Source organism: Lepidochelys kempii, chromosome 6 (genome assembly GCF_965140265.1).
Source record: "Lepidochelys kempii isolate rLepKem1 chromosome 6, rLepKem1.hap2, whole genome shotgun sequence".
NCBI lineage: Eukaryota > Metazoa > Chordata > Testudines > Cheloniidae > Lepidochelys > Lepidochelys kempii.
The window spans coordinates 124,050,739-124,063,666 of NC_133261.1; the positions used below are offsets into that span (position 1 = coordinate 124,050,739).

A 12,928-nucleotide genomic window follows, 5' to 3' on the forward strand; every position below is an offset into this window, starting at 1 on the left:
CAGCAATAGACAAGTTACCTACCTTCCCTTTGAAAAGTTGGAACAGAACCCATAGTACAATGCACAACACATAAAGCACTATGGTGTGCTGATTGCACAAACTAAGCCCACAGCAAAAGGCACCAACTTTCGATATCTGAAAGGAAGAAAGTACTTACAATTATTCTGAAAAATCTGCAATTTATACACACAGTGAAACTGCATCAATGCTATGCGGGGTATTCTTACAATGGAAAGGCAGCTACCTTGTGTGTAATGTTCAATAAATATTTACAAAGAAAATATCACATATGTCTAGATAGAGGTAAGCTAATTATTTTACTGGAAATCTATAAGAACTATTTCAGACTCTGTTTTTTTACAATGGTTATATCTTGATATCTTTATAGGTAGACAGCATACGCAGATATGTGGTGGTAGTATTTATGTCATACCATGTACATGATGGTAATATCTATATGATAAATTGCAGAGCCAGAGTGATAAGCTGCAGATCCATGTGGTTAACTGCATGTATCATGGACCTCTGATCACCTTACCTACCCACTGTCTACTGGGAGTGCTTCTACCATCCCCAATCTCTCAGCAGCTTCTAACAACCTGCCTTCTTTCCCCCAAACATGCAGTTTCCCCTAAAATTACATTGGTCTGAGGCGCAGCATAAATAATATTCAGTCCTGCACTCGTGACAGGTGTGGGGTCCAATATCTCACAACCCATGAGGGCTAGAAAGAGAACTTTACACTGCTGGAAAAGGGAGATCGCTCATAGTACTGAATATTCCCCAGCAATCAGATTCTAAAATCATGATTTTACTACAGACAGAGAAACTACTTTAGGTTGTTTCAGTGGTTTTAAAGATTTATTGGTGATGATTTTTTTCTCTCCCTCTCAGGCGTGCACAGCTGGCATCAGAGTTTAAATTTAAGCACCTTTGCTTCATGAGCTAAGAGAATTCAAGACAGTACCAATAAAATGCATTAAAACATTTCTAAAATAGTTTTTCTATAAAAAAAAATAGCACATCCAACACATACAGCTTAGACCCAAGATTTTAGTGGGGTTGCTTACGACTACACGACTTTGTTACGTGGCTACCCCAAGCTCCTGCTGATAGAAGACCTTCTCCCATGCCAGAACATCACGTGTTCTGCATGCCCCCAAACATGCCCCACTAAAATCAATGGCAAAACACTTGAGAGTTTCAGCAGCAGCCTCATATGAGCATTGGGTCACCACCTTTAATCTTTGCCCCATGAACCACAAACATTCCCGTTATTTGAATTCACTGTCTACTTATCACCTTTGGTCTTTTTGTCTTACGTTTTGTCTGCAATATATGCCTACCACCAGCCTACTTCTATTCAGTGGGGTGCATCCTCAGCTGGTGAAAACCGTCAGAGATTCACTGAAGTTAATGACGCTACAACAATTTACCAGATGAGGATCTGCCCTATATCATCTGCCCTTCCGCACTCCTCTGACGGGTCAGGCGCTGTCGTCTCTTGCTACTCAGGCACTTTTAACATTGAAAATGGAACCATGGCATGGCTTTCTTTGATAGTCCATTAAAATGGAAGAGATGCGCAAGGCGAATGTTTGCTTTCACTGAGTGATGAAATAATATCAGCACGGATGTGAGTTTCTGTCAATAGTCTAGCATTTTCCTTTGAATATGATTTCCACCATTAACAAAGGATTTTTTTTCATCATTGCAATACTAATACATCTGACATTTTCAAACCTGCTTAACAGGTTTGGACACCCAGACCACATTTTTCAGAAGTCACTAGTGATTTTGGGTGATGAGCTAGAGGTGTCAAATGGGTGGGCCTGAGTCCCAGGAAGTGCTGAGCACCTGCCTTCTAAATACTAACCCCCTTTCCAGTGTACATAGTAGGATACCCAAAAAGTTGAGGCCACCAAAACCATTAGTCACTTTTGAAAGGGCACATCCATTGCATTAGAAAGGTAAGAAACTACTGATATTAAAATAGGAGTTGTGTGCTTTTATTCGTAGAACAAAAAACGTTCATTATTATTAACTTTTTTTATTTTGCATTTTTATCCAAAGCACTTTACAATAGTTAGCTAACGGTACAAACAACATTTGGAAAGATCATTAAGTGGTCCGCTGAGACCCTCAGCAATTTTCAAGTGGTCCGCAGGGAAAAAAAGTTTGAGAACCACTGCGTTTGGCAGCTCTGAAAATGTCAAATGACATCATTGAGGAATTTAGCAGTCAGCGATCCAGAAATGGTAGTAACCAATAAAACAATTGCTCTTTGTGATGTTTAATGCCAAATAAAAAAGCCCTCATCTGTTGCGAACCAGAGAACAGGTATGGTTTGAAGACCATACCATTACAGCAGCACAGAATTAGTCTGAACTTCAAAAATTCTGGGCTACTTTTATTAAAAAAATATTGTATTCAGAGAATTTACAGTGGTCATAAAAAGAGAGCTTATAAAAGAAGAATAGATATGATGTCCCCATGCTTAGGGAGAGTGGAGAGAAACATTATCCATTTTTAAAAATTGCTTGAATGTGCCATTTTTATGAAGTATGTAATGTGAAATTTATGGGCGAGATTTTCAAAGCTCTAGGGCTGATCAAAATTTCCCATCCAGACTTTCAATAGAACTTTGGGTTTTCAACTAAACAAGGATTTTTGTGGTTAGTTTCTGGTCTCCATCCAAAATACAGTCTTTTAACTGAAAAATAAGAGCCTGAAAACCAAAAACTTTTCAGCGTTTTGACAAAAAGTTGCACTTTTCTGCAGAAAATTTCAATGAAAGCCATTTTTTTCTTTCATCATAATTTTCCACCCCACCTCCTGAACAGCACTCAATGATGCCAACTTAGACCCTTAGTAAGCGGCCGTATTTTTAGGAGCTTGGCACCTACCTAGTGTGGCCAGAGTCTCAGAAGTGCTCAGCACCCAGTCCTCCCATTCAGAACAATAAACGCTTAGCACTTTTGAAGATCTGGCCCTTAATTTTTAAACCAACCAAAATTATTAAAAACAAACAAGCTCACACACACAACAAATACATTTAAAATCAATATTCACTTTGATCCAAACAGGTTACCTTTGATCTCTCCTTCGCAGTGGCTGCCTCCTCAAAATGTACAGTAAGCATCATCAGCAGCCCCACAAACAGATTGTTTAAGCTAAAAACCTCTGCTGTGATGGACCACTGCCATGTTAGACGAGAAAATGAAAACACCCCCGCAGCAAGGATTCCTCCAGCATATGAGCCAGAAAGCCTGCAAACACAGATAACATGAAATCTTCTTTTCCAACAAAAAGAGCCTACTTCATTGTCCTTTTTTTTTTAAACATACTGTAGCAGCAGAAATTATGACTGGCATCCAACACCCTTCCAAAACATTATATGGTTAATATGTCGCTTATAATAATTTCCTTGCACAAGATTTCACTTAGGAAGGCCAGTTATTAACCATACTGTACACTATGCAAGGTAGTGAATGCACTTCCCTCAATGACCAATGGCTAGCATGCCACCCACAATAGTTCTTTCAAGCACAGAGGGTAACTTCTAGTATTCGAGTCAGTTTGGAAACCTTGATGAGAGATGACATAGTGGATCATGGCACACCAAGCCAGAGAGTCATGCTTTCAACGAGATACTCTTAGCTGAAAGAATTTTGAGCGACAGTGCAGTCTTAAATTCATCAAGACGCTGGATAAAAAATGGATTATAGATATTCATGACAGTGGGTATTATAACGCTTTCCTATGGGGGAGCTTTTAGTTTCGTAGGGCGGGGGTGGGAAATGAAACACTGAGGGCGCTAAGAAGGAAAAGTGTATTTTGGAGCTGGGAGTGTGGCCAGGAAAGAGAGGAAACAAGTGTGAATCGCAATGAGGAAGCAAACACAAACACACGAAGCACCCAGCATTTGGACGTTTGCAACCTTTTCTGTCAAACCAAGATCCCACGACAGTAACCACTGCCTTTCTGACTTCCAGACTGGATTACTCCATGCACTTCCCATGAAGCTACATTCCGAGACCACGTGGATGCTACAGCTGTTGCAGAAGGCCCATTAGATGGTATTTAGCCCCAAGAAACATATTCCGTCAATTCTTCAACAAGTACCCTGGCTTCCTCTCCATTTCTGGGCCAGTTTGTTATTTAATTTGATCTATAAAATCCTGAACTATTCAGAATTTGGCTATCTGGGAGACCTGGCCTCTCACTGAGTCATCATGAAAGTGTTGTCGGGTGACGCACTCAAGCTAACAGTCCCTAAGATTTACGGGGTGGCAGCAGGGCATTCTCAGGAGAAGACTCTTGTCCCAGAAATTCACTTTCCGAGCTGGTGTGACTAAGCCAGAGTTTATTGCCTTTCAGAGCATAGTGTAATGCTCATCTCGTTGCTCAGGATTCTGTCAGAGAGGACGGCTGTTAGTTTATTTGGGGGATTGTCATCTCTCTGCCACTCCCACTTATATTTTGTTTTTTAAACTTTCTGCATGTCCCTTAAGATGGGGACTTGGAACATTTGATAAGTTAACAAAAGAAAGAGATTTCACCAAGCTGTACATTGTTGTTAAAGGTCTACTGTAGCCTCTGATACTGACATGGCTTGAATCAAGTCATTGGTTATTCAACCTCAATTGTTTCGCTTGTTAATGACTGCAAAATACATCGACGCAATGTTTGCTTCCTAAATATTTATTTTAAAATAGTAACATTGAGATGAGTGGGGGGGCACCCCCTCTCCATTCCCTCACTGATATAAAAGAGAGGGAGCAGCTGGCAGAACATTCTCTACACAGGCTTCTTTCCTCTGAGATGCTCTCCCTCCCCTGGTCTGAAGCAGCCCAAACCCATTAACCTTAGCGAACGCTGCAAAGCCAAAGGATTTGAGCAGGCTCAGACAGTTGGGGTGGAAGCTTTAAGCCACAGTGGACCAATAAAAGATGGGAGGCAGTGTGGTCTAGTGACTAGAGCGCTGCACAGGGACGCAGGAGACCTGGGCTCTATTCTTGACTCTGCCACTGGTTTTGGTGGCTGACCTTGGGCAAGTCACATCACCCCACCCCACCCCACCTGTGCCTCAGTTTCCCCATCAGAAAAATGGGGATAACAATAGTCACCTCCTGTGTAAAGTGCTTTCAGCCCCATGGATAAAATGTGCCGTAAGAGCTTGGTATTATCATCTACTCACTGCTGATTGGTTGGAGGGGGGGGAAGGGGAAGCACTGTTGTTGCTTTGACTTACTGTGTAACTCTTTTATTGGGTTTTAAATAAATAAGGGCCCTCACAGCTCCTTTCTTCAGCATGGAATCCAAAATCGAAACACAGAAAAGTCCAGATCTGTTTGTTTCATTTAACAATTGCCCCCTTCTCTCCCAGACCACAAGACTCCACAGTTAAACAAACTTGAAAAAAATCCAGATTTTGTCCCAAAATAGATTTCATCATAAAATGTGCTCCCGAAGGGGGGATCTCCCCTCCCTGAGAGAAGATACTTCCATGAACATATCCAGTAAATTGATTCCTGAAATTGGTAGGGAAATAAAATCAGACACTACCATAATTTCGATTTGCAGGAATAGTACAACAAGGCCTTGATCCTGAACCATTGCAATCAACAGGAGCTCTCCCGCTGCTTTCAGTGGATCAGGCTTGAAATGTTTGCAATCGGAACAACTGGTAACATTTAGTGGGAAGGGGAGAGAGCTGGCTCAAAGGGACGATGCAAACTGAATTCAAATCCTTGCTTTGCTCACAGGGGAATGTGAATTTGATCTGACCCAGTATCCCCATCACAACATTACCATGCAACCTGGCATGGCTGCTGAGAGAGGCAGAGAACAGGAATGGCAGCAGGTTGTTTTACACCCCAGGACTGAGAAACACTGGCACAACTGGCTGAAGCTTGCATAATCCTGCTGGCATTGTGCTGGGCTCCTGACAATTAGATCAAACTTCACTGATAGTATTTGCGCTCCTGAAGATTTTACATGCTACCTAATCCATGCAAAGTATTTACTGTAAGTGCCAAATGCAGGGCTTTTTTTGTTTAATACTCAAAATCATTTAAGGGCCAACCTAGTAACACTTTTATTGTGAGTATCACAGCTGCACGGCAGAGCCACAGTCATGGGCCATGCTTACAACCTCAGCACTACAGATTTGGGCATCAAGCTTCAAAGGGGATATTCTAAAACAGTGGCTCTGAACCTTTCCAGACTACTGTATCCCTTTCTGATTTGTCCTGTGTACCCCCAAGTTTCACCTGACTTAGAAACCACTTGCCTACAAAATCAGACATAAAAATACAAGCGTCACCGCACACTATTACTGAAAAATTGCTGGACTTTCTCATTTTGACCACATAATAATAAAATAAATGGGAATATAAATATTGCACTTACATTTCAGTGTGTAATATACAGAGCAATATAAATAAGTCATTGTCTGTATGAAATGTTAGTTTGTACTGACTTCGCTAGTACTTTTTATGTATCCTGTTGTAAAACTAGGCAAATATCCAGATGAGTTGATGTATCCCCCAGAAGATCTCTGTGTACCCCTAGGGTACGCACAGCCCTGGTTGAGAATCTCTGATCTAAAACATAAAAATAAGATTTTAAAATCCCACCTTGACAGTGGTTTTTTAAACTAAACTCAGATTGTGACTATGGAGGGTTATACATGCCTCGGGAAGAGAGATGCAGAGCCTGTAAGGAGGCTCTTTCTGGGCTGTAGAAGCTAACGGGAATGGAAATCACGAAGTCCTGAAATAACCCTGATGGCTAGTTAAATGCACTCACCCATTCATGACCCTATTGTGCAAGGTCACCCTGTCACAACTGACGAATGTGGGCATAGCAATCATGCCTCCTTAGAGTGGATGCATGCTCAACCTGGCTCCTTCCATAGGCATTTTGGAACTGCATTTCACCACCTCTGCAATGCAGGAACGTTTTTATCACATTAGGCTGAGACTGTCAGAAGCCTGAGGGAGTCAGGCACCCAAATCCCAGTGAAAGTCCGTGGAGATGGAGGCTTAACACTGGCCCTTTTGAAAATTACAGGTTTAAAATATTATAACGCTCAGCTCTGATATAGCACTTTTTATCTAGATCTCACAGCACTTCATGAAGGAAGGTCAGTATCACTATAACCATTTTAGTGATGGGAAACAGCAATAGTAGCTGCTGAACTTCCTATGTGCAAGACACTTCTAAATATGTTCCCACGCAGCTCAAAGATGTTCTTGAAGAAAAAGAAAGGTGAATCCATACTAACTAGAAAATAAGTAGATGAATGTGGACACATTTACTTATTGTCTTCCTGGCCACAGAAAATTCAGTGTAGATTTCAAGATGGGTTGGTTGGAACTGGCCATACAATTTGTTGCATACGGTGTTTGTTCGGGTCCTTTGATTGGCTGAGTCTATCTCACGTAACCAGGAGGTGCAGCACAAGCTATCTGAACTGTTTATTTGATGCTGACAGCTATGTCTTTCTATAAAATTCTCATATACATACCCAGGTCTGTACCTCTGTGGAACAGTGCCCAGGCCAGTCACTGTGGTAACTATTTTTTTACTTGTCTCTTACAAACTAGGAAGAAAATATCTATTCTGAACATGTAGAAAAGTCCCCTGTGCACAATAGTTGAATCTCAAGGGAAGATATATATGTATTTTAGGGCAAATGCCATCACACCTACAAGACTAACTACTGCACCCTTACCTAAATCACCAAAGTAGTGAAAGCAATTTTAAGGTGAGGTTCCGACTCTGAAAAATAACTCCTTAAACATGGCACTATGGGTTTCCATATCAGGTATGCTCTGTTTCTAGTTGCCATCCATGCAAACTCAATATGAGTTCCCTTCCTGGGCAAGTTCAGGTTCTGCAGGCCAAATTCTGCTTTCAGGGACACCTAGGTAACTGCACTCTCTTTAGACTATGCACCAGGTAACACCTGTGTAATTCCACTGATTTCAAGTGGTTTGCACAAGTGTAACTGACTGTTGCTTTGTAAACGATCCCGTTGATAATGCACTAGAAAGAGTCTAGAAAAACTGATTTTTGTCACTGAAGTAGGCAGACATGACCTGATACACACAGAGAACTGATCTGTTCAGCAGAAAAGGAGTTTTCTCACACCTTTTGTCTGTCTTGCCCATTTGGGTCCCAGTCCTGCAATGAGGTCCATGTGGGTACAGCCTTGCAGAGCTCTATTGATGTCAATGGAGTTCCACACAGGGGCAAGAGGGTCTGCCTACTGTGAGATCTATGCATGATCAGGGTCTTCAGTAGTCAGCTGCTATGTATGTAGGAGCACCCAGCACCATGGGGACCTGTTTGGAGCCTCTAGACACTATTATAATACAAAATACAATAAATGATAACAACAACAACAGAAAGGTGCCATTTTACATAATTACTTTTTACAGTGAAACAGCAATTTAAAATCCTTAACAGATAAAATGCAATTCTCTTAGTACTCACAGTAATTAATCATTAAGGTATTCTACCACCAATAATGTAATACAATTGCAGGAGTCCTTTGACAGACACACAAACATGGTACTAAACAAAGTTGAACTCTTCTCTATGAACTTTGACTGTGCAATTCTGATAGACCCATCTGGAAGCACTGACTCACTGGATGTCATCACATGGACAATGGGCAGAAACACCTGGCAAAGGTTTCGGCCCTGAGGACTCCCTGATTTTGCTTTCCTCCCCAAAAACTCAAGTGATGTGGCAGTCAGAGTGGAAGAGGAATGATAAGGGGGAACATTACAGAAATTAAACAAACCAAAGGTAGCGCCTACTCCTCAACCAACCTCCCCGCAACCCAATGGGGTTGAAAAAGTTGTAAGAGCAGGAGGTTCTGATCCAGCAACATTGCTAAACAGTGTCTCTACGTACTCTTGGCTGGATCTTTCTAAAATTCTCATTTCTTTCTCCCTCCAAAGAAATAGCCTTCTAAACCACTATAGAATCTTTTCTGAGAATTCAAGCCATAAGATAACCCTGTGCTATACACTTCTGAATGTAAAACAAAGACTGAGACAAATTTCCCATCATATTTATTTACCAATTTATTCTCATTTTATAAGCAATAGGTCCTTCCTTGGAAGAAACTTCAATGCTGTGTTAAAACCTACATGAGATTAAACAATTCCCCGTTTCCAGGTAGACAAAAAAATCTAAAACTTTATTCTACTTTATGGAATAAGACTTAGGCAGTGGCTGTTAAACCCAAATGTTAGAGGCTTATCCTAGATTGTGAAGGGTGGAGCAGGATACTGTCCTTTTTTCCCTTTATCTGAACAGCACCAAGCACAATAGGGCCTTGACCTTTGATTGGGGTCCCTAGCTTTTACTGCAATAAAAACAAAAACAGCTTTTACTTTCTATTCTAAAGTTCATGATTCCTCATTTAGAATAGATTTGATTTTTCCAAAAGCTGAAACAAGCCTTAACATGCTTAGCAGCTTCTAGGATGGATATGATTCTTAGTTCAGAACGTGCCTCAGTATACACGTGGTTAGAAACACAGGATAGCAAAGACCAGGGTAAGGATTCCCATCTGAGTCACTAAGCATTAGTGTCCAATGTATCAGTAATACTTTGAAATAAGTGATACCGAAGCAAACCCCATAGGGATTTTATGGGAGGCAATGAAGACTTGATTTTCAAAAGGGATGAGCACCGAACAGCTCCCTAGCCAATCAGCTAGAGACAGACTTGGGAGAGCAAGACTGCTGGAGACAGACGTTTAGAGCATCACACTTGACAAATTCCCTGCCATCGATGCACCTCAGTCCCTCCTGTTCTCCCCTTGTGGCACACAATAGTTTAGTCTCCTCAGGGCTCTAACACTTGGTTTAATTCTGGTTGTTGGTCTGGGTACAGGGGTGGCTGGGTGGTGTTTAGAGGCCTGTGATATACAGCAGGCCAAACTAGATGATCTGATGGTTCCTTCTGGGCTGAAACTCTATGACTAATGAATGCAAAGTAGCACAGACAGAACAGACAGACCCAGGAGATGTGCGTTTAAGTGGCTCTCTATAAGAAATGTTCCTTGCCCACCTCCCTAGATTTATTAGCCTTTTCTCTCCTATTTACCTCTTTCGTTTTTCCTTTCAACCACAAAGGAGCAAGGGCATGCACCTGCAACTCACCTCCATAGAACCAGAAAGGGCTGGGGAAATAAGGAGAGAGAGTGGAACCTAAAGGCTTCAAAGCCAAAACTTTTGCCACCACATAACTGCAGCATCTTCCTTTCTGACATTGGTCGCTAATGACCCAAAGGTCTAGAGGAGTGTATCATGAGGAAGTTCCCTAATTCTAACAGATGCAAGGCCTGAATATATTAACAGCAGACAATGAGCTTCTCTCCTCAATTAAAATATTTGGACCATCATTCTTTTAATCACCACCTTTCTCTTCAGTGCTTCTTTCTAAAAAAAGGTTTATATTCTTTTCCCAATGATTAGTAAAAATGGAAGCAACTCAAAAGTGCTCACGCTTATTTTAACTACGTTATGTATTTCAATAATAAAATATAAGTACTTTAAAAGCAAATAAAAGTGAAATACGAGTTTAGAAATTCTTTTCTTTTCGCAATAATAGCGATTATACAAAACCAGCTCTTCTGTTTGAGTGTCTGCTACATGCATCTTCTAACCACATTTACTTTCTGAAAAAAATCAAGTTTCTACAGCTCTTAGCACTGAATAGCCAAAACAGATACTATAGGGAATACTATATTCGACAGCATTCTTCCTTGAGTATCTTCAGTTGAATTGCCACTTAAGTTCTGACCGCAGAATCTATTGCTCAGGAAGAAGTAAAAGGCAGAGAGTACACAGCTTGAGTTTCACATTCCAGGTTGAATCTTCAGGGCTGACACTCAGAAAAAAATATCTTTTGACATATAAATAACACAAATGAAAGAGAAGCACAATGACACTTTTGTAGTCACTTTAACTATAATCACAGGTTTTAAAATGAAAAGTTTTCCATAACATAACTTAGCATTGAAAAAAAAACATAATTACCATAAATTAGAGAAATAAGAAATTAAAATTTAGTCTGAGTGATCTGTCATCAGAATTTGTTATTGTTATTCAATGGGGTTTGTGGGGGGTGTTGTGGCAGTAGTGATGGTTGTTTTTAGTTTTTGTTTTGTTTTCTTGATTGTCCACATTAAATACCCTTAAACTTGTCCAACCCACAGAACAATTTTCAGCCAGGTCAACAATATAAAGGATCACCAAAAGAGACTCTATGGTACTGAATTCCTTCCCCCCTTCCTGATCCAATGCTTGATTCAGCAAGGTCAAAGGAAGAACCACTTCAAGCTGGCAGAGCACACTGCTAGCAGCAAAGGTTAACATCGCAAAACAGATGAACCAACTCTTACAGAGTTTCCTCACTGCCCTCCACATACCCTCTACTTCTTTATCTTGTAAGGCTGCTGGTCACTGGAGGGGTGGAAAGGACTTCTTTGTATTCAACCAAGAACCTCAGACCCCCAACCATTTTTGTTATTTTTGTTGCGGGCAGCACTAGTATAATGGTGATAGATAGATGGGACTGGACAATGAACTCCTCTATTTAGAACAGGTAAAAATAAGGGCGGTGGCATTGTAAGTTTCTCAGCATTGCGCTAACATTTCTCGTCTCCAGAGATGAGCAGGTAGTTTAATCCCGACACGAATTCAAACCTTAGCATCTGCTGACACTGCCAATAAAAATACTGTGATGGTGGTTTTCAACCTGTGACACATTAACGTCAGCCACTGCCTCAGAGAGTAAATCATAATGTAGGACCTAAGGGACAGATTAATGTCCTCAATATGCACAAGAGACACCCACTGACAGCACTAGGAACTCCGGGTGGAATCCTGGCCCCAGTGAATGAGAGTTTTGTCAGCAGGGTCAGGATTTCACCTTCCGTGCACCAATCAAGGGAAATTCAGTTCCCAAAACAACACTCAACTCAGGTTATTTCCATTATTGGCCACCAAAAGGAAAAGTACAGCTATTTTAAAAGCAGACACACAAACCCTAATGGACAGCGTATGCCCAAAAGGCACTGCCCCACTTGAGACAATAGCTTATGACATGAAGAGTGATAAGAGAGGAGTCTTACACACAGCATCCCCAACTTCCTTGTGTCCATGTAACTAACTGGTGCTTAAAGCCAGTTAACCTGTCCTCTCCAAAACAATCTGATTAGCTTGCCTGCTGGGCTACTCCGTGCAAAATGTTGTAAAATACACAGCTAATAGCTTTGAGTTGCAATAATGGAAAACAGTTGGGTAAACTCAATGGTTGGTCCTACTCCAACTTAAAAATGGCCAGACCAAGCTCAACATTTGTAATAAAAAAGACAAGACACCCTGGGACTAGAGTATTTTATTCCAATTTCTTAGAATCTAAAGTCGTCAGGGCAGAGAGCAGGTCTTTGGAGATGTTTGTACAATGGGGGTCAGATATTATGGTGGAGACACTTGTGTGCTGAAGTGACAGGGGCAATATAAATTCCTAGATTAGGGGTTTGCAAACTTTTCCATAATGGAACCTATCAACCAAACCCTCATCCCTATCTAACAATATTTGACGGGTAGGGTGGTTATGGTAGAATGCCCATGACCTAGATAGGTGGGAAGTATCTTCTAGCTGCTACTGCAACATGAATATTCAACAAGAACTTTCAGCCTGAAATGAATGTTTTTAACGCAGGTATGTCTACATACCATGGAAGACAAGCCTTTATTATGCAAATCTTAACAGAAAATTAGTTTTAGTTATGTCAATGGGCTTTATTGTACTATTCGTAGAGAGAGGACGAGACAAACCGCTACTACCATAGGCCCTGATCCTGCAATTGCATTGTCACTGGGACTCTGC

The 12,928-nt window shown here is 41.0% G+C and overlaps 1 protein-coding gene across 8 annotated transcripts in view; it reads right to left on the bottom strand.

The window, feature by feature from the left end:
- TMEM260 (transmembrane protein 260) overlaps positions 1-12,928 on the bottom strand; it is an 86,934-nt gene that overhangs the window by 57,189 nt on the left and 16,817 nt on the right. For 6 of the 8 annotated variants that reach the window (XR_012159605.1, XR_012159604.1, XM_073350023.1 and 3 more), the window contains exons 4-5: positions 3,093-3,270; positions 23-136 (exon numbers count right to left, since the gene is read on the bottom strand). Coding sequence is in view for 6 of the 8 variants with exons in the window: in XM_073350023.1 (XP_073206124.1) it covers positions 23-136; positions 3,093-3,270 (292 nt within the window). In the remaining 2 variants the exon portion in view is untranslated. Of the gene's footprint in view, positions 1-22; positions 137-3,092; positions 3,271-6,415; positions 6,610-8,161; positions 8,376-12,928 lie in introns of all 8 variants that reach the window. The other 2 variants (XM_073350025.1, XM_073350024.1) reach the window with 2 other exon arrangements.